The sequence below is a fragment of the Macrobrachium nipponense genome, chromosome 46 (genome assembly GCF_015104395.2).
Source record: "Macrobrachium nipponense isolate FS-2020 chromosome 46, ASM1510439v2, whole genome shotgun sequence".
In the NCBI taxonomy this organism is placed as follows: domain Eukaryota; kingdom Metazoa; phylum Arthropoda; class Malacostraca; order Decapoda; family Palaemonidae; genus Macrobrachium; species Macrobrachium nipponense.
The window spans coordinates 39,135,891-39,158,923 of NC_061106.1; the positions used below are offsets into that span (position 1 = coordinate 39,135,891).

General features: G+C 44.8%; 1 protein-coding gene across 9 annotated transcripts in view; it reads left to right on the forward strand.

The window, feature by feature from the left end:
• LOC135214924 (tRNA (cytosine(72)-C(5))-methyltransferase NSUN6-like) overlaps window positions 1-22,855 on the forward strand; it is a 45,168-nt gene extending 22,313 nt beyond the window's left edge. For all 9 annotated transcript variants that reach the window (XM_064249406.1, XM_064249409.1, XM_064249408.1 and 6 more), the window contains one exon: window positions 21,258-22,855. In XM_064249406.1, the coding sequence (XP_064105476.1) occupies window positions 21,266-22,756 (1,491 nt within the window). In that variant the 5' untranslated portion in view covers window positions 21,258-21,265 and the 3' untranslated portion in view covers window positions 22,757-22,855. The remainder of the gene's footprint in view (window positions 1-21,257) is intronic.
• The last annotated feature ends 178 nt before the right edge of the window (window positions 22,856-23,033 follow it).

Below are 23,033 nucleotides of genomic sequence, written 5' to 3' on the forward strand. Positions count from 1 at the left end.
ATGAGAGAGCTTCTCGTATTTCCCTTAGTGAGAACTTAGCCTTATATGCTTTATTGTTTTGCAAGTTAAATCTAATTGGCACCTTGACATTTCGAATCTTATTGAACTGTGGTGTGTAGTTTTTGGAACTTGATATATTAGCAAATTGCTCTCCAAATTTTTCTGCCACATCAACTGGTTTTGAAATAAGGATATCACTGATTTTTAGAGTAGAGTAGGTGATTTCTCACTTAGCTTTTTAATCGTTTTCCATACTAATCTTTTTAGTTTTTTAGAATTAATACCATTAATATAGTAATGTCAAGATTCCTTTGTGGCTTTTCTAATATATTTTCGTTGTTTAGCTAAGGCCTGTTGGCATGTAGTTTAGTTGTTCCAGGGAGTTTTGGCTTAAAGCGTCTATAACATTTTCTCACTATTCTTCACAGCCTATTACAAGTTTCGTCCCACCAGGGAACTGCCGGCTTGCTTGGCTTACCCTCTGTCTTTGGGATATATTTCTAAGCATTATCCAATGTAGTTGAGGTCCAGTAATCATATGCATCTAAGTGTGACTCAAACGACTCTACTTCCTGATATAATTGAAAGCTTCCTTTATAATTCACCCAATCCACTTCATTCTCCTTCCACTTTATAGGAGATTCAGCAGGTATATTTGTAGCATACTTTAATGAATGGGAAGGTGATCACTTCCGTGCAAAAATTCGTCTACAGATCAGTTGAAGTCTAAGTGGACTGCAGGTGAACTTATGCTTAAATCTATGGCCGAAAAGACATTGGTGTAGATGTTATGAAATGTCGTTGTACCATCATTGTAAAGAGAAAGATCATTATTCAGGATAAAATCAGTGATGGTTCTACCTATGCATCCAAGGTATCTCCTTCCCACAGACTGTTATGGGTATTACAATCCCCCTTGTAGTAAGAAAGGAGGAGGTAGTTGAATAGCTAGTGCCTGAATGTCATTCAAAGTAATCTCTGACCTAGGTGGGGGTTAAATAGAGCAAATAGTAATCTCTCTTTCAAAGCATGCTCGAATGAGGACTACTTGTAGGTTTATGCTCAAAGGAACGCTTGTATGTTGCACAGACTTTATAACAATAATTGCAACCCCCCATGAGCTCAATCACCATCTTTGGGGTTCATCATATACATTTTATAGTTTAGTCCTGAATTGTATAGTGTTGCCTAACTTAGTTCCTTGAAGGCAAACTACATCTGGATCATGATGGTAATAATAATTTTAACTCTTCCAAACAAATCCTAAGGCCTTTGCAATTCCATTGCAAGATATTAAATTGGAATTTTGACTGTGATTCTAATGCCCAGCCGTGTCATTTTTTGAATGGGTTTTCAAATACGGCCGAATGATCTTGGGTTTGAAAGTCTCTTAAGCCTGGTGCCTGGCAGACTTTTATTTTTATTAGATGATAGGGAGTTTGAACATTTTTCCTGCACATCCTGTTGGTTCAGTTTAAGACTAGATTTATCTGAACTTTTAACCATATTTAAAGAATCAATATGTTTTCCCTTCACTTCAGAAGTAGCTGTTTCTGAATATGATTGAAGGGATTGGGAGGGATTGGTCATACTTGAATGTGAGCAGGACTGAGACATCTTTTCCAATGGCTGTGAGGTTGATAATGGCTTAAAGGGGTCATCTAGTACATTGAATCTGTTGGAAATTTGAGTTTTAAATGTTATAGGAGAGGATGTTCTACATTTTTTTGGCTTTGGGAGCAACTGAAAACTCATAAGATTTGTTAAGATTTCCTTTAGATTTTATTTTCTCTTTGGGCTTAACTGTTTCATATGATTATGCAGAAGTATGTCAAAATCGACTTGATCACTTACATTACTACAATACAAAACTCAGATTTTCATTTATACCGCCAGTATTTACAGCCTGGTGTCCCGGTGTTTGGTCAAGTAAAAGGCCAGAGACGGAATTCTTAATGAAGTGCGGGTCATCGTCAGAGGGGAAAGGACAAAATCCATGTGACTATGGTATGACCATTCATCCAGGTTGGCCCCATACCCACCATAGAGCCACAATTAGAGGGTGATATAGCACCCTAGGAGTCCAACCCAGATATAAACCCCACACCCAGTGCCTTGTGGGTTGTCAGTCTGTCGAGATCAGACCCAGCACTGAGTGCAGAATTTAAACATGCCCCATACCATATAAATGGCCTTCAGTTCCTTTACATTGATGTGGGTGTTCCTTAGGTCTTCTGACCATTATGCCCGAAATTCTTATTTCTCTAGAAGAGCTCCCCAACCCAGATCTGAGGCATCAGAGTAAAAGTGTAGGTCAGGGTTCAACGGTAGAAGGGATTTCACTACCTGAAGTCTTATTTCTAGGCAACAACTCTGCCTGGACTGCAACAAACATTCCCGCGAATATGACAGCCACTATGGATTGGGCCATCAAATGTATTTTGCCGTGTTTAATACTTGCCCCTGGGGGTTAATTTCAGTCGAACTCAAAAATAACAGCAAATTCTTAATAAGCAACCAAAATACTATGGGAAACTGAAAATTCCAAAGAAATACCCACCGCGGAGTTATTAGCTAGATTTAATGAGTCCGGTCGAGACTTATTGGTCCAGTTTGCCTTTAGAAAAAATAGCAGCGGTCTCATGTGCAATCTGCCCAACCTCATGAATTGCTCCAGAGGCCAGGGTTCCTACAAGACTCATTTATTGTACAGCTGAGCAAGACTGGAGAGAAAAATTTCTGGACTGTCTGAAGGCAGGAGGCAACTCTTCAGCGAAACAGAGAAGCCCAAAAAGCTCAAGTGTCTAGAATCACCCCTAAACCACACTGAGCCGCCCTCCCCCAAACCGAATAGCAGGGGCTACCTATAAACATTGCAGAAGCTCCACAGGACACATGTTTAGTATAGGGGGAAACACCGCAGTGGATCCATCGTCATCTTGTGGATCTGCCTTATTCACTCGATATGTAATTGTTGAAACATGAATACAATTACATCTTTAAGCATACCATTCAAAAGATTGAAGTTTCCTCAACATAATGTGAAAGCGCCATACAAACTATAATAGGCATGTGAGGTCTTCGTAAAATATGTTTTCAAGGCAATTATGAAATCCAATATGGTGTCCACCGACTGAGGTGCCGTTCATAACCGCCAAGGATCCAACATCTTTCCCAGCACTCATTTGAACAATGTTAGCGTATATATGTCTACCGTTTATTGATCTTAGTTGTAATCAGCACAATAAAACAACATTTTTTTGCCTATAGTATTAGTGAAAGTATGAAACTTCTTATTCCCGGGGACATGGTTTGAACTGAAATTCATTTTTACCTTGTAATTGGTGGTTTTATCCTTACTGCCATCACAACTGAAACTTCACAGTGCTTATTTCATTGTAATTATACATGTTTTGGTCTTAATTCACTCCAGATTGCACTTGAACTAAATTGCGGTTCCTGGTTCCTAAGTGCTCACTCCACAAACACAGTTGCGGGCCGCACACGACTACACAGTTTATGAGGTGCAAAGCTTGATTCCCTTAATTGTTTACTTTACTCATTAGTTAGTTTAACTTTACTTTATTACTTCAAAATGTTTATTTAATTCATGTCTATTATCCCTTTTTTGCAACCAAATTAACCCCGAAAAATTACCGATACAAGCAGACAGCAGCAAAATGTCATCGTTGCCAATTTAGTGGAGCTTTACACATACGCCGATGCATTTACAAACTGTTTCCATGAATTCTAGTTGTCATAGTAATGCAGTATGTAATGATAAAATTGCTCTAATACGTATAGCATATACTACAATTAGATACGCTAATTTCACTTATTTCCCCGGTTTTGTGTAAATCTTATACCCAGCTTGGAGGGTAAACACATACCTATTGGCAACACTGATAAACACTAGAAGAGTGTGAATGACGCCGTAGGTACTGTTCACAGCAGAACTGTTGATTAATTGAGTCAGGAATCTATTTACTTTTTTAACAACGAATATTTTCAAATTAATAATGAATATGTAAAAAATTTATGCAATTCATGACCTTATATTGCCGTTTAACTATTTACTTAAATAATTATCTAGTGCACGCTTCTTTTTCGTCTACCAAATAATCGTAATTTCCTTGGATAGGTCGTGTTTGGAAGTCAAAGTTTACGATTTTTGTGAAGAAGGTGCCCCAGTGTCTATGGGTACAAGTGGTGTGCGGATTTAGCACATGAAATGAGAAGTTTATTGACATAAGCGACTCTGCAAACATCCAGATGGTGTCAATCTTCTAAATATTTGGAGTTGTAAGTAAAAATTTTGAAAGCGTCATGGAGGTATGTGTGCACTGCGTAGAGCCAGACTTTCATTAACCTCTGTTTAACCTTAAAATATGACCTTAATTTCTAACTTTAGAGAAAATATTTACTTCAAAAGGATAGTAGTTGTCTCGAGCTGTTGCTGTCACCGCCGATGACTTGTGACTGGTGCCCATCTCCGGAGTCAGGATGTGTTAAAGTACTTTTTCGGAGGGTGGATCCACTAGTCCAATTGGTTGTTCCAAGGGGGAAAAAACCGACTGGACTAGCTAATCCAGTTTTCACCGCATGTGGATCCACCCTTTGTAAATGTACTTTAAGATGTCCTGACACTGGAGATGGGCACTAGTCACGAGTCATCGGTGGTGAGAGCAACAGCTCGAGACCTCTACTATCCTTTCAAAGTAAGTATTTTCTCCAAAGTTAGAAATTAAGGTCATACATATTTTAAGATTAAATACAGGTTAATGAAAGTCTAGCCATGCGCAGTGCAAACATATCTCCATGATGATTTCGAAATTTTACTTATAACACCAACAATTTAGAAAGAAGATTGACGCCATCTCGATGGCAGATCCAAGGAAACTACGATTTTTTGGTAGAAGAAGAAGAAGCGTGCAGTAGATAATTATTTAATTAAATAGTTAAACGGCAGTATAAGGTCATGAATTGCATAAATTTTTTACATATTCATGATTATTAATTTGAAAATATTCGTTGTTAAAAAAGTAAATAGATTCCTGACTCAAATATCAACAGTTTTGCTGTGAACAGTACCTATGGTGTTGTTCGCGCTCTTCTATTGTTTATCAATGTTGCCAATTGGTATGTGTTTACCCTCCAAACTAGGAATAAGACTTACACAAAACCGGGGAAATAAGTAAAATTAGCGTATCTATTTGTAGTATATAATACATATTAGAACAATTTTATCATTATTGCATTACTATGACAACTAGAATTCATGGAAACAGTTTGTAAATCGATCGGCGTATGTGTGAAGCTCCACTAGATTGGAAACGATGAGCCATTTTGCAGTCTGCTCGTATCTACTTTAGAAATATCTGTAGTTTTTCGGGGTTAATTTGGTTGCAAAAAAGGGATAATAGACATGAATTAAATAAACATTTTGAAGTAACAGTAAAGTTAAACTAAATAATGAGTAAAGTAAACAATTAAGGGAATAAAGCTTTGCACCCCATAAACCGTCTAGTCGTGTGCTGCCCACAACTGTTTGTGGAGTGAGCGCTTAGGAACCAGGAACTGCATGTAGTTCAAGTGCAATTTGGAGTGAATTAAGACCAAAATGTGTATAATTACAATCAAATAAGCACTGTGGAGTTTCAGTTGTGATGGCAGTTAAGGATAAAACCACCGATTACAAGGGAAAATTGAAATTCAGTTCAAACCATGTCCCTGGGAATAAGTTTCATACTTTCACTAATATAGGCAACAAAATGTTTTATTGTTGTGATTACAACTGCAATCTTGAGTAAGATCAATAAACGTTACATATATACGCTAACATTGTTCAAATGAGTGCTGAGAAGGCTGGGAAAGATGTTGGACAATTGCGGTTACGAACGGCACCTCATTCGGTGGACGCCATATTGGATTTATAAACTGCCTTGAAAACATATTTTACGAAGACCTCACATGCCTATTTTAGTTCATATGGCACTTTCATATATCTCATTTTGTTGATGAAACTTCAATCTTTTGAATTGTATGCTTAAAGATGTAATGGTATTCTTGTTTCACCAATTAAATATCAAGTGAATAAGGCTGATCCACCAGATGACGATGGATCCACTGTGGCGTTTCCCCCTAGTACCAGTCCCCCTGGATTATAGTAAAATATAAACGAAAATACTACCTGAAATCATCTCGGCTGTAATGCTTTAGGCTACCTGTACTACTTTCTACATTGTTTGGCCGAAAAATTACTTTGAAAAATACTAGGGTAGGCCTAAGTTAGGTAGTAGGTACATACGCTTAACTATTCGCCAAACGACTCCCTAAAATAAACTTATCCTGTATTACTTCTAAGTAATAAAAGCCAATGACCAAATCTGCTATAACTAGGTACGTATAATATAACACTTTGTTGAAAATTGTATTTTTCCTAACTATACAAACCTGAGGTCCTTTAACAATAGGAATGGTACTTACGGCAGCTGAACCTGTCATTAGCTTCGAACAAGAGAGTTCGGCAGTTAACTGCTTGTCTCGTAGTTGGCGGTCAGCTCGACTGCGAGGAGAGGAGTCACTTTGCTTTAGGCCCAGGAAAATGCAGAGTGAGGGGTGGCATGAGGTGGGACTATATGTAAAGGACCTCAGGTTTGTATAGTAGTTAGGAAAAATACAATTTTCGACAAATTGTTATTTGTTCCGGTACGTATACAAACCCTCGGGTCTTTTAACAATAGGAAGACACTTATTGGTGGGTGGAATCTGAGTCTTATGAACAGACTGGTGTTCGTCCTACCTTGGTTCCCTCCCTGGTTGTAAGAGCAAAGGGAGGGATCCTAGCCTCTGTCCAGCTGATTGGGGTGTACACCGCAGGATCAGTGGTCAGACTTCTGGACCAAATTTGTAAGAGGGAGGCAAGCGTACCTCTTATAAATAGCAACAAATGCAAGAACTAGTTCCTACTTCAAGAGCCAAGATGAAGTCATGGGTTTGTCTCTTGTTGGCTTCCACTACCTCCCTTGTTGGGGAGTGGTGGATAAAAACTCCTATCCCTAATGAAAGGGATAGGATGGAGCTTACCTGCATCAGCCTCCTGTTCAGCGTAGTGATGACCGTGGCCCTCTGCCCACAGGTAGAGGAGGAAGAACGAAGGAGGAAGAGAAGCCAGTCACACTCTCTTTCACTCGCCCATTCATGCAGTCACACAAGGATGCGATGCTGTTCTGTCCGCTCGGGTGCTGGGTAGACTACACAACTTGTTAAGCAGCCACCACGGGTCCCAAGGGAAAAGTGTCCAAGGACCTGTGGGTAATATCCCGAAGGTAGAAGGAAGTAAAGGTGGTCTGGTTGGCCCAAACCCCTGCCTTCAGAACCTGCGCCAGGGAGAAGTTCTTGCGGAATGCAAGGGTTGGACCAATACCTCTGACTTCGTGGGCTCTCGGACGAAGGGTACGAGTGTCGTCACTACCATCCGCGTCGTACGCCCTCCTGATCACCTCACGTAGCCAGAAAGAAAGAGTGTTCTTGGAAACTTCTTTCTTGGTAACTCTGACGCTAACGAAGAGGCGTCGACACTCAGGCCTGAGGTGTCGAGTTCTCTTCAGATAGCGCTGTAGCGCCCTAACCAGTCGTCAGGGACCGAAGGATTCTGAGTCTTCGCTACGAAGTTCGGGACAAAATCGAGCGTCACAGATCCCCATCCTCTGGAATGCTTGACGTTGTAGGAAAAACCATGAAGATCCCCTACTCTCTTCGCCGATGCCAGGGCCAGCAAGAAGAGGGTCTTGAGGGTCAAATCCCTGTCTGATGACTCTCAGAGTGGCTTGAAGGGTCTGCGAGTCAAACTCCTAAGGACGAGAGTCACATCCCACCCCGGGGGCCTGAGTTCATTAAGTGGGCAAGACCTCTCGAAGCTCTTCATCAGGAGGGAGATCTCAAAGGAAGAAGAGATGTCCACACCTCGCAGTTTAAGGATTAGTGCCAGGGCGGCTCTGTATCCTTTAACTGCAGAGACGGAGAGGAGCTTCTCTCGGCGAAGAAAAACTAGGAAATTCGCTACCTGCTGAACAGTGGCTCTGAGAGGAGAGAGACCCCGTCCACGACACCACCATCAAAGACGGCCCACTTCCCCATGCGTTATAACAGCTGCAGAGGACTGTCTGAGGTACCCAGCCATCTCTGTTGCTGCACTGCGAGAAAAGCCTCTCGCTCGCAAGAGATGGTGGACAACAGCCAGCCATGAAGACACAGGGACTCAACCGACCGGTGGTACCGCTCTACGTATGGCTGGCACAGGAGGTTGTGCCAGGGGGGAATCTCCTTCGGTGCTTCAGCGAGCAGAGCCAGTAGGTCCGGGTACCAAACAACTTGAGGCCATTTGGGGGCCACCAGGATCATCCGGAGATTCAAGGTGATCAGTGCCCTGCTGATCAGGTGGTGAAGAGCGTTCTCTGCAGCTGCCCATGGGTCCGGCACGACTGAGTAGAAAACCTGGAGTTTTCTGTTGTGCCGGGTGGCAAACAGGTCTACGACTGGACGCCCCCACAGGTTGAAGAGCGTTTCCGCCACGTCTGGGTGAATGGACCACTCGGTTCCTATCACCTGATCCCGACGGCTGAGCTTGTCTGCTACTACATTCCTCTTGCCTGGAATGTATCGGGCTGACAGCTCTACTTGAGTGTTCCACGGCCCACTCGTGCACCTGCAACGTCAACTGGTGCAGCGGAAGGGACACTAGGCCCCCCTGCTTGTTGATGTACGCCACTACCGTGGTGTTGTCACTCATCAACACCACTGAGTGTCCCACCAGACGATCCCGGAACTCTTGGAGAGCGAAGAACGCTGCCTTGAACTCCAGGACGTTGATGTGAAGGTGCTTGTCGTGATGATCCCACACACCCGCAGCCAGCAACTCCTCCAGGTGTGCACCCCATCCCTCGGTCGATGTGGTCTGAGAACAGCAACATCTTTGGGGGGGCGTGCGAAGAAGCACTCCTCTTACGAGGTTCCCGTCCAGCCACCAGGCTAGGTCCTGCCTCATCTCCTCCATGAGGGACACGGGGAAGAAGGGAGGGTCCCTTGCCTGTGACCAACACTCCTTTAGTCTCTACTGAAGAGACCGCAGGTGAAGACGCCCGTGAGGGACTAGCTTCTCAAGAGACGACAGGTGACCGATCACGACCTGCCACTGCTGAGCTGGCTGCTCCTGTCGAGACAGGAACTGTCTTGCTGCCTCCCTGAACCTGCTGATCCGCGAATCTGCGGGGAAGACTTGCCCTGCTACCGTATCAATCAGCATGCCCAGGTACTTCATCCTCTGCTTGGGCTAGAGATCCGACTTCTCGTAATTCATTACGATCCCCAGATCGCGACAGAATTCGAGGAGTTGGTCCCTGTCCTGTAGCAACTGCAAGCGGGAGCTCGCCAGGACTAGCCAATCGTCGAGATACCTCAGAAGATATATCCCTACCGAGTGGGCCCAAGACGACACCAGCGTGAACACCTGTGGGGCGGTTGAGATTAGATTAGATTACACTTTTTGGCACATAGCCAAGCGCCGGAGCCGAGGGCCATTCAGCGCATATATATCTTAATACAAAAAGTCACTGTCACAAACAAACATACACACAACCGATCTAACATACAAATCATTCATTCATAAACCAAACAAGAAACCTAAAACAATTAAAAGAAAACTACAATTCGTAAAAAAGACCAATATTTTTAAAAAATGTCATAATTTGCTCTGCCCGAGCACCTTCACATAAAATACGGCAAGAGACTTATTTGCCAGCAAACAAGCTCTACGTTTGGTTTCAAAATGAGGGACTCCACAAAATATGCACCACAGTCAAATCCACATGACAGGTGGAACAGCGAGGAACCTGCTATCTGCTCCACTCGTCATTGAAATTACCCGTGAGTATATTTAGTGTGGCCAATACCAATCTAGCTAAAACTATCTCAGACCTTCTATCCATCCGGCTATGAGGCCAAGGATGAACAGAAGGCCTAATCGATTTCAATTTAAGATTATTATCTAAAGTAGACCAGTGGGCCTGCCACTGGTCTCTACAATAAAATCGAATGGTACTTTTTAAAATCAGATACAGGGACGCCCATGTTGGAAATGTGCTAAGCCTAGTTGCAGCCTTAGCAGCAGCGTCGGTCTCGCTCATTCTCAACAATTCCAACATGGGACGGAGCCCAACAAAATCCAACAGAAATCCCTCTTCTATTAATTAAAAGATAACCAATCTTGTACTTCTTGCACTAAAGGATGGCAAGAGACTAGGGCTTTTTTAGAGAAGATAAAACACTCAAAGAGTCGGTAAAAATGGTAAAAACCTTGTTGGTACAAGAACTATAAAAAGATATATTTAAGAGCAGTCAAACTGCCAGCAGTTCAGCTGTTAAAAACATGAAGAATTAGAAGGAAGTTTTCTTTTTTTAATGAATTATTACCAACCAGTCAGCTTACAGAGCCAACCAACCCACCCATCAGAAACCCTTCGAGCCCATCAGTATACTATTATATGAGAATCACCATGTTCGGAAGCATGGTCCAAGAAACTTGCCCTCAACTGTTCACCAGAACTGTTGCTCCTGCTGTCCCTAATTGGGCAGATTTCTAGGCATGGTCTATTCGAAGGATGAAACTTTGAAGGCGAATTTCAGCTACTGCAGGGGGAAGTAATCCCACCTCCCTGGCAGAGCTTGCTAGTCGGACCTCAAGCGGCTTTGGAAGTCTCGGTCTATTTGGGGCTCTGTCAGTTGGTTCTCTAACGTACTTATAGTTAGGGTTTGTTTAGCTTTGACGTAAGTATTCTTGATATGGCTCTCAAGCCTAATTCCTCCCTACGGATAAATAGTGGGGGAAAACCGGACTCAACATATAGGCTTTCTACTGGTGAAGTTCTATAGGCTCCCGTACAAATACGTAAAGCCATATTATGGACAACATCTAATTTCTGCAGTGTTGTCTTGCACGCACAACCACTAAACTTGGCAACCATATCAATTTTGCTTAGGCATAACACCTGGTACATCCTCAAAAGGGTAATTCGATCTGCCCCACGTTAAATTAGATACAACTTTAAGAATATTAAGTCGAAGTTTCACGTTACATACAACTTCATTAACATGTTGAGTAAAAGTTAATTTCTTATCAAATGTAACACCTAAGATACTTAATGCTATCTTCATAAGGTAAAATCGAATCGTTTAAAAACAACGTAGGGATCTCTTCCACTCTTCGTAATCGACAAAATCGTATAGCTTTGGTTTTTTTTCTGGTGAAAAATTTGAACCCTTTAGCACTGGCCCATGAGTTGAAGCATTAATAGCAGTCTGGATCATTTGACAAGCTTCAACAGCTGTGGACTTACTACAGATTATTGCTAATCATCAGCAAAGGCCAGACCATGCACCCCGACAGGAACTTGTTCTAGTAGACCGTTGACAGCTACATTAAAGAGTGTTGGACTAAGAACGCTTCCCTGAGGTAACCCTTCTTCCTGAGGGAAAGCAGAAGAAATTGTAAGAGCCCACTCTTACTTTCAGGTAACGTTTCTGACAAAAAATCTTTCAGACAATAGAATAAATTACCCACAACACCCCACTCTACAAGTTGCAAAAGGATACCCCCTCGCCAGGTCGTGTCGTAGGCTTTTTCTAGTCAAAGAAACACTGCAACAGTCTGGTTTTGCACAGCAAAAGCATTCTGTATCTCCCGAGTAGGAACATCAAAGGTCAGAAAGTCACTTCTATTTTTCCTAAAGCCAAACTGCCGATTAGATAAAGATTCTTTGTCCAATCCAAATACCAACAAGTCGAGCATTGACCATCCTCTCATAAATCTTGCTAACACAACTGGTTAGAGCAATTGGCCTATAGTTCTTAGGAAGGAAGGAATCTTTAAAAGTTTTAAAACAGGTACAATAATCGATATCTTCCAAGACTCTGGTGAGTTCCTGAAAGCCTAAAAACTGTTTAAAATGTCTAAAAGACAAATTGTTTTGTACTTCTAGGCAAATTAAAAATCATTGAGTACAGTATATCATCTTCCCCAGGAGATGTTGGGGGGAAGATAACGAGATTGCATGATCTAATTCTTTCATGGTGAAAGGGAGATTATACGACTCTGATTTAAACTTACAGCAGGAACAACCGTGGTATCCGCCATCCCTAATATTCCTGAATGCAGGAGAGTAATGTAGGGCACTAGATTATATTGGAGAAATGCCTACCAAGGTTTCTGCAACTTCTCCAGATCAGATATGAAGAAGCCATCACTTTTTCAAAATAGGCAAGGGAGATGGGAGAAATTTTCCCTTGCAGCTTTCGGATTCTGTTCCAGACAAACGACATAGGGGAATCATATTTTAATTCACTTATATATCTGATAAACGATTCCCTCTTTGCCTGCTTAAATATTTTCTTTTGCTTAGCAAGAGCTCTTTTATAGATAATTTGATTTACCAAGCAAGGATATCTACGATATCTCTTGTAGCAAGTTCTAGTTATCTTTCGGCTCAATTGGCGCATGCATCACACCACCAAGGTACTAGAGGACGACGAGGCTTACCAGAAGTTCGAGGAATAGACAGCATGGCACCGCACAGCAATATACTGATTAAATACATCGTAAGCGGATGTTGGGTCTCTGAAAACTTTTATATCTTGATCAACTTCAGTAGATTTTTTGAATAATCCCCAGTCAGCCTCCCCTACCTTCCATTTTTGGTAAACATGGAGATGGAATATTTTTCATAAACTTTAAGTGAATGGGCCAATGATCACTGCCATGATCATTCTGGTCTACTACCCACTGGTAATCTAACCTCAAGGACGAAGAGCAGATAGTGAGGTCAATGGCTGAGTCAGTATTATGAAAACATCATGTCTTGTAGGGGAACCATCATTCATCAAAGTGATGTCATTTAAGTCGAGCAGCTGTTCTATTATTAAACCCCACCGGTCGCAGTTTGGCTCTCCCCAGAGGGTGTGCTTGGCATTAAAATCCCCCATCACAAAATGAAGGGTTTAGGAAGCTGGTCTATCAATGTCTGAAGATCGTTTAATTCTAGCTGACGAGGATTACCCTGTGCATCCTGTAATCTACTTTCTAATGATGGATCTAGGTATAAAGAACAAATAGTGATCCATTTATGATTGAAAACTTGAACTGCACAAGCCTGCAACACAGTGTTCAATTGAACAACCCTATGATTAACAGACTTGGCAGACTATGATGCCTGTGCCTCCCTGAGCACGTACACCTATCAGGGGTGGAGACCTATGGAATGAATAATTAAAACCCAAGTTGGGAGTGTGCTCTCCCAACTTTGTCTCCTGAAGACACATTGCAGATAGATCATGATCCCTAAACAGAACCCGAACTTGCTCTCTATTTGTATAAAGCCACGGATGTTCCACTGCATGAGAGCCATTATTTAGAGGAAGGCATCTTAAATTCCTACTAATTTAGGAATCTGTGTCCTGGTGAGAGAGATCTTTTCAGTTTTACCTGTACTATTTGACCTAGATCTAGGTGTTTACAGATCTTTTAGAAGATGGCTTTCACTTGCCCTTTCAGTTTTACTTTTGTTTTTTCTATGATTGCTGAGTTGACCGTGAATGAGGCGAAGAGGGAGAAAGGGCCCTCTTCTGACGAATAAAGAGGGCCTCTATCTCCTCACCGTCATCTCCACGGTGCACTGTAATGTCAAGATCAGGTGAGGGCTCAATGTCAGGCAATGTCCCTGACAGAGAGAAGTCGTCAACATATTGAGACCTGGCTTGAACCCTTGAACCAACAGGGTCCCCTGGCTTGACCAGAGTCTCTGCAACATGGGAAACCCCAACAGGGGGGCCCATGAGAAGCCCCACCAGGGGGGGCATGGAATGCCCCACCAGGGGGGGCCCGGGAGCCCCACCAGGGGAGGCATGGGAGGCCCCACCAGGGGGGCACGGGAAGGCCCCAAGCCCCAAACAGGGGGGGCACGGGGCGCCCCCCCACTAGAGGGGGTGTGGAAAACCCACCAGCGGGGCACGGGGACCGCCCACCAGAAGGGGCACTAGAAGCAGCAGTATTCAACTGTTGTGCCTTCAAGGCATCCGAATAGGATTTCCTGCCCAACAGCTTTTTGGCCTGTCCAACACTGATATGTTCAGCAATAGATTTTAGTAATGCCTCTTGTTCTTTTTTTGAATTCACTACATTTCTTATCACGGGCTCGATGTTCATCCCTTGCAGTTTTATGCAAATTACCGGTCCAGAACATTCGTCGTGCTCAGGCTGGCCACACGATTCACAAGAGTTTATTTCTGGTACAAACATTAGAGGAGTCCAAAACCAAAACCAAAACATTTAAAGCACTGGGAGCACTCTCGGTCTATAAGGACGAACTTTCATGATTTCACAGTCAAGAATAATTTCAGATGGCAGGAAAGAATTGATAAAAGTTAAAAAAAATAAGCATTGATGAGCGGGCACTTTAAAAACCTTCCAAACCAAGTCTGGACACATTTCCAAAATTTCCTCCTCCATCCATTTCATGTAGATCTTCATTGAAGATAACACCCTTCGCGTAACTAAAATTATAATGATGTTTTGGTTTTTACCTCTTTTACCATACCCTCAGGATCAAGCTTCAAATTCAGGAGCCATTATCGATTGAACATCTGTCTTGGTATGGACTAAAAAAACTATTACGCCCAAAGCGAGTTACTTCTGGGCTCCCAACGTTGCCGATCTTCTGGCTTACCAACCTTTTCACCTTGAAGAGGTTGCCTCTCTCACCATGTGTGGTGATAATTAACCACTTAGCTGGGTCTGGTGATCTGGATATTTTACTTATTCTACTAGCATCTTTTATTTCATTTGGTGGTTTATAAATGTCAAGATACCTAGGGACCTCTTCTGTCTCCACAAGTCCAACACTCATAGAATCCGACCTAAATTCTCTAAACGCTCTGTGAGCTTCTGATTCATTGTTGAATAAAATTATCCAGATTTCAAATAACCAAAATTTTTGCCAAGTTTATTCCTTAATTCTTTGATGTTCCCAATTTACAAAATTCCTTAAATATTGTGTCATAATTCCAGTCCAAAGGGCCCCCCACTGGTTTCACATGCAGAATGTTTGTAACAAGGATCTCATTTGAAAAAGGGCTCCAAAGTTACGATGGGAATTACCAGGTTTTTCCTTGTCCTTATCCTTGCCTAAGTCGTCAACCGAAGGTCTAATTGATGTCGCCATAAGACGAAGGATTTATGATTCTCCAGGTAGCCCCCCCCCACCCACCATGGAGCCACATTTAGAGGACAGTGTTATCCCATACAGGGCTGCCCTAGGGGTACCACCCAGATATACACCCCACCTCAGTGCTTAAGGCGTCATGATGTCCGTCGAGATCAGACCCAGCTAAGAGCAGGGTTTGACATATAAACTTTCCCCTTCGCTCGACCACGTTAGGTACTAGAGTTCTACGGGTGAGGTGGCATGCCAACCATCCTCACCCTCCACCAAATCCAATGAATAAGTCCAAATCATGTCCAAATCAATCCAAAAGTCCATCAACATAAAATCTGTACCTTATAGGGGGAGGAAGCAGAAGGATGAAAAGTTTTTAGTGAAAGGAAAAGAGCTGACTTATTTAGTTGGATCAACAGCTGGGCACCAAGGCCCAGCGAGAAAGTAGTTCCACCAAGGCATCAGGGCCCAGCTGCTGAACCCTAAGCCCCCATCCTCGGCAAGGCTTCAGCATCTGGGGGGTGGGGCGGTTTGAGAGACTGAAACAAAGTGCCCTGAATTGGTACAACCGTCCCATCGAGGATGAAGCGGAGGTACTTCCTGGAGGATTGATGGATGGGTATCTGGAAATACGCGTCCTTCAGATCCACAGAAAGCATGAAGTCATCCTCCCTGATGGAATTGAGCACTGATCGTGCCGTTTCCATCGTGAACCAAGTCTGGCGAACGAATCGGTTCAAGGGAGAGAGATCACCAGGCGCCAGCCCCCTAAGGACTTTTCCACCAGGAAAAATCGACTGTAGAAGCCCAGCGACTGGTCCCATACAATCTCCACAGCATGTTTGCTCAGCATGGCATCTACTTCCTGCCGAAGCGCTACGTCCTTGGTCGAACCAGGGACGTATGTCTGAAGATGGACCGGGTTGGAGGTGAGGGGTGGCCGAGACTCGAAGGGAAGTAAATATCTCTCCCGAAGAACGTTCACTATCCAGGTCTCTGCTCCGTAGCGCTGCCATGTTGTCCAATGGCTCGCCAGGCACCCCCCCCACTTCCGGCAGCAGGTGAGGGGGAACGCCGTCCCTAGCGTTTCCCGCCTCTCTTCGGCTTCTTCTTCCCAGACCTCCTCGAGAGAAGGACTGGGAGGAGGGCTGGTTACGGTCGCTCCTTACTGAAGAAGTCGAAGGCAGAGTCTTTCCTCTGGGCTTCGACGAAGCAATCGTCTTAGCCGCAGAGGAAGCGCTAGCTAAACTCTTAGGCTTAGCCGCATTCGCTCGAGGTTGCCCAGCCACCTTCGAGACTGCCTGGTGGACCAGACGGTCACTGTCATCAGTGCGCCATAGCGGTAGATTCCAAGGCAAGTGCCTCCTGCTGCGTGAACCAGAGGTTCTCCGACAGGAGCTGCTGCAGGGACACCCCCGGAGTTAGCCTAGCCAGCTCTGGGTTAACCTGTTTGGGCGGCAAAGGATTTTCTGAAGGCACGTAGAATCTCCTCTGTCGTGGTAGAGGCGGGGGAAGGAGCTTGGATGACCTACCGGACCGAAGCGAACCCTCCTGTCCGGAGACAAGAGCATCCACCTGGCTCAGTACACTGTCAGCCAAGGCTGATCGCAGCAGACCCACCGGTGTCCTGGGTTCCTTTTTGGGACCCCAGAACGACTCCAAACCCGATGTGGGCTCGGACTGTGGGAGCGGCGATCCTTCCCTGAGGTCGTTGTGCCGACGAATCAGTGCAATAACCTCTGAAAACGACCTCTGGATCTCGGGAGTGACTGCATCCTGAGGAGACGGGCCGTCAAGCCCGTCCAGTGAGAACGCCTCCCGAGAACCTCCTCCTTCCACATGAGGAACCACCTCATGGTCTCCTCCTGCCACTTGCGCACACGATCTGGTCGATCCGAGGACCGTGCCAGGTTCGTAGGGCGTCGTGGGGTGATCTCGAGGGGTGCGCCGCTCGCGATCACTCCTAATCGCCTCGCTCTTCCCGGTGTAACCCGAGGAAGTTGAAGGGATAAGAGAGGCAGACCTGACGCTCCCCCCGCACCCACCAGCAGAACCAGTGTGCTGAGGGGGCTGCAGGCGATCGCCAACCCGTGGTGGCGATTGAGCTGCAGGCCTAGTCGAGCGGCTGGACTGAGAACAGCGGCGACAGTCCCAAGCGTCAGAAGAGCTGCTGCTAGTCCCCCTCTCCGCCCAGTCCCGGTGGGAGCGCCGGTCAGGGGACCGGCAGAGTCCGCTGTCGCGGTGGGAGCGAGGCCTGTCCTCACGGCGTGCCATGTCGCTTGGACCAGCCGAGGCTGGTTCAAGTGACCGAGGGGACCGCTTCCTTGCCTCAGCCCGCGGACGGTCTGGGACCGTTACGTCAACCCTGGGTACCTGTGGCTCGCTGCGAGAGCGATTGCTGGCCTGGCCGGAGTCACCTGGATGACTCCCACCAGTCTTCCGCTCCGTGCCTGGATGCTGGCGCCGAGTCGACTCGGTTGCCTGGGTCTTGGCTGTATGGCTACTGGTGGGCGACCGTACACTCGGTACCTCTCGGCGAGCGAGAGGCCGAGACGGTACCTGGCACCGAGGCAGAGCCTTTGGCGCCAGGCGAGGAGGTACCGGTGTTAGCCGGTGCTCCTGCGGTCCCCGTCTTCTTCTTCCTTGTGGAAGGAGAGACAGGCCCCATTCCCGAAGGAACAGTAGGACCAGCAGAAGCCCCAACCTTCCCACCGGAGTGGGAAGGTCCCTTAGAAGTCTCAGAGCGAGCCTTCTTAGGGAAGGGAGGAGGCAACCTTCTTCTTCTTAGGCTGTGGGGCCTTAGAAGTCGAAGGGGAAGCGGCGGCAGACGACAACGGAAGAAGACGATGAAGACGACGATGACACCTTCCTCCTCTTCTTCTTCTTCTTCTTCGTCAGCTTCTTCAGGACCACCGTCTTCCATCCAGGACGGAGCTGGGGCAGTTGCCAATGCAACAGGGCCCGACTGCACCTGTCCGGAAGGACCTGGGGTGGGAGCAGCAACACCACAAGCAGGAACGACGGCGGCAGGAACTGGTACTGGTACTGGAGTGGGAGCGTGGACAGGAACAGGAGGCGGGGCAGAAACCAGCGGCATCCTATGCACAGGTGGCAGGTCCAGCGGAGAGCTCTTAGGACACCGGAAGTCAGGGGATGAGGCGAGAGCGGCAAAACCAGGTGGCGGCGTCACAACAGGCATCCTCACCTCTGTCAGCGGCATCTGCACAGCGGCTGTCGGAGTCACCGTGGCTATGTGCTGTGTGTACACCAAGTGCAGTAGCACAGCGTAGCCAGGCGTGGATACCGTAGTTGTAGTGGTGGTGGTCGAGCTGTGGGTGACCGGATAGACCCCCTCGCCAGGCGACTCAGCAGCCCATGAATCGTCGGTGTCCCCTCGAGCCCCAGCGAATACCAGGTCCGGCCGAGATCGTCACCCGTGGCAAGCAAACCTGAAGAAGGGAACAGAGTTGGGTTAGTAAGGGGGGGGATTACCCCTTGCCTGGGGGGGGGACAGATCCCACAATGAGCGAACGGAAGACCCCGAATACAGTTGAATGTCGGGGTACCTCAGCCCCCGCTCTACGGTCGACTGATCGAGCAAAGAGAAGGAACGAAATACCTCCCCCGAAGGGGAAGGAGCCATACGAGGGAGCTGAGATGGAGGGAGAAAAGAGGAAGACGTGTCCGTGACCAGGGAAGCAACCGGAGAATCCTCCGACAACTCCCTGGCTGGCTTACGCGGCTTCTTCCTCCCCCCATAGCGCTCCCACTGCTCCTCCGACCAAGAAACACATACATCACATGACTCGGTGCGAGAGCAATCTCATCCTCTACACCGAGTACAAAACTCGTGAGGATCGACCTCAACAGAGGACCGAAAGGCCCCACACTTTCGGCCCTCCACACCAGGGCACAATCTGCGGCTGATGTTGGGGCGCGGGGGTCTCTCCGGTTCTCGGGATTCCATTTCGAAGTTCAATCACTGAATGAATAATACAAAAAAAACACACGTACTTACGTATCCTTTTGCACAATCACACAATAATAGAGAAAGCCAAAAGAAAATCTTCATGCAGTGAGGCACACAAAGCATACGACGATGGCGGGCCAGAGAGGTGCCGGGAACAACACGTCTGTCTCCGTCGGCGGCCGAAAAGCAAGTGACTCCTCTCCTCGCAGTCAAGCTGACCCCCAACCAACTGCGGGACAAGCAGTTAACTACCGAACTCCCTTGTTCGAAGCTTACGACCGGTTCAGCTGCCGCTAAGTACCATTCCTATTGTTAAAGGACCGAGGGTTTGTATACATACCGGAACAAATTTCAAATTCCATTTTCACTTCTAACTTTTCATAATTCAGGGAGAATTTCCACACTACGTTGACAATTCACAAAAGGCATGTTATGATGGCAGTGCCAATCCTCAAGCAAGACTTACATTTCTTCTTCTTCTTAATTTACTACCGAGCTGTTTTCTACAGTCCTTGGTAACGCGTCTAAAAACAAATTGGGTTTGATAGCAATGATTCAGTTTTTTCTTCTTCTTGTTTACGTTTGCAAGTTTTATTGACCCTGATGTGTTGTGGTGGGATCACAAGCTAAAAAAACAAGCTAGCTAAATCCCCCCCGCCCCCACATAAACCTAATTACTCCACTGCCAAGCACTCACCCCAGTCCCACACTTTCCTCTTTTCACTACGCATACATGCGGACGATTGACCTATACCTACAAAAAAAAAAAAAAAAAAAAAAAAAAAAAACACACATGTACTTACTAACCACTCCAGATACTCCGGGCTATCCTGTGCTGTCTGCTGGTCAAGGTAGCTGAGACACCAACAACCACCACCAACAACCACAACCCACAACCCGGCAACAACACAACACCCAAGGACTACAACCAACAACTCAACAATCAAGGACCACAACAGCAAAACAACAACCGAGGAACACAACCACAACCTAACAACACAGCAAACAACCAAGGAACACAACCACAACCTAACAACACAGCAAACAACCAAGGAACACAACCTCACACTCAACAACACAACAAAAGACCACTGCACAAACAGCACAAAAAATCACAACAGCACAGGCACAACAACTCTAAGCAAACAACACTAACTTGACAACAACTAAATAACAAACAAAAACACACAACTCAGCTGAATATCAACATCTTCACCAACTGCTCCCGACACTACTGACTGTCACAGGCTCTAACCCAAGACTGCCTGAAAACTAACCAAAAACACAGAACTCTGATCTCTAACAGCACCAGCAGACAACCCAGAACTCACCAACAGCCAATCTAGTCGTTAACCATCCAACCACCAATTACTCTCTCTCTCTCTCTCTCTCTCTTCTAATGCAGTCCGGATCTTCTCCCCTTCCCTCTCTCTCTCTTCTCTTCCTCGCGTTCTCGTCTCTCTCTCTCTCTCTCTCTCTCACAGACGTTGTCAAATGAAACTCCATAACTCCTCCATAGTGTTCAACAGTTATGATATTTTTCTGTATTTAACCTTTGTTTTTAGAACAAAAACCGGAAACACACGATGCTCATGCACAGAGTAAGCAACAGACAGAAATACCTGGTTTCTGGGCATGATATCTAAAAGCCAAACACTCATCCCGGTGTTCACAAGCAATCTCAATTCACGAGTGCGGTCTGGTAGTCTCCGAATGGCATTGAATTATAAATTTTCATTAACCCTGGTAATTAATATCCTCAAGAATGCAAAACAAAGAATGGAAAATGCTTAAAATCCACTGTTTTAAGGGATTCATATTTTTGTTTGTTTATTATCAAGGAGCTTTAGCACAAAAACCGACACTTCTATGATTTTTAGCTAATCAATATTTGCTTGATATCACAATGATGTTTCACTTGATTTTTTTCTGGTAATTTTCCTAATATTTCGTATCTTATTTTCGATGTAAGCACATAGCATACATAAGTGTACATTTTATTAATCGCCCATTTACATTTTCAGCAAGACAAATGGAAAAATCGGCCCAGAATTTGCATCAAGAGAGTACTTGCCAGGCACAGTTTACTCCAGGCAAGTTTAATCCTCTTTCAGATGAGATTGTGCAATATATATTAACTTCATCCGGTGTACTACCATTAAAGGAGAGCCACGATGCTGCAACCAAGAAAACTGAAGAATCATTTAGTGATTTCCTGAAGTATTTTGCTGTTTTATCCATGCCCCCAAAATATACTACAGTGCGAGTAAATTTGCGCAAATTGCCTTTGGGAGATGCACTAGCAGATATTGAATGCTATGTAAATGGAAAATGCAAGACAAATCATAAGTCTTCAGTGTATCCACATCCAGTGATTCCAGATGTTATTATAATTGAATCGAACGGCATAAGAAATGTTACTCCTGAGACTAAAGAGGTTATTGTCGGACGAAAATGTGGCTCAGCAGTGCTTCGTGGGGCGAATGTGTTTGCCCCGGGTGTTATGGGAGCCACACCTGGTCTTAAGACAGGAGAAAAGGTCGCAGTTTATTCAGATTTAGATGATAAATGCTTGAGAGGCAGTAAAGCTTACAAAGGGCACAAAATGTTTCTGGGAAATGGTATAGCTGAAAAAGGGAGATTGGAACTATTTCGTGATCCAAAGCCTAATGGCCTGGCTGTAGTGATGGACGAAAAGGTTTTTGATTGTCCTAGTTTTGGCGATTTTCGAAGTGATGTTTTTTATTTACAAAATTTGCCTTCTGTTTTGTGTAGTTATGTGCTGGGACCAGAGCTAAATGGAGTTGTACTAGATATGTGTGCAGCACCAGGTGGAAAAACTACTCACTTAGCTGCAATGGTTGGTAATCATGGAAAAGTAATAGCTATTGATAGGTCAAAAAGGAAAGTTGAACAGATAGAAGAAAGTGCAAAGAAACTAGGCCTAGGAAATATTCATGCTTTTGTGTATGATAGCTGTAGTTTAGTAAAAGAAAATGTTGAGTCCGAGAGTGAAAAGCTAAAGGCAAATGACGAAAGACATGAACCTGTCAGCAGTAGAAATAAACTCGTCTTGTCTCCACCATATGCTCCTTCGTCTTTCAAATGGATATTGTTAGATGCTCCGTGCAGTGCACTTGGTCAGAGACCACAAATGCAGACAAAGTGTTCCCTCAAGGAACTGAAATCCTTTCCGGTTGTTCAACAACAGCTCTTGGCAAATGCAGTCAAGCTGCTGAAATCGGGAGGAGCTCTTGTGTACAGTACATGCACTATTGTCCCTGAAGAAAATGAAAAGATGGTGAGATGGGTATTAGATCATTTTAAGGACGTAGAGTTAATAGACAGTCAACCAAAGATTGGGCAGCCAGGGTTACGAAACTGTGGGTTGGACAGTTACCAATGCAGAAAAGTGCAGAGGTTTGGTTTTGTAGATAATGAAGGGGACGTTCCACACTCGTATCCTACTGACTATGACAGAGATACAATTGGATTTTTTATTGCTTCATTTAGAAAGTTATAATGGTATATTTAATTTACCGTAATAACTATGTCCTCTAAGTAACTTTAATGAGAAACGACTGTTGATTTGATATTTTCATAAATAAAATCATATCTGACTCATGGGCTTTTAATTTTCATCTTTCTAGTTTATTGTAATATGCATAGAAAACGGATTCAGAGCGCCAAGAGGAATGAATTCCCTTTGGCTGTGTAAGGTCTCTGTTAAACTTCTGGTTAATTAGCAACTACATAACTGCTGCCGTAAATTACACCGTTGAATTTATGGTCCTAAGTCT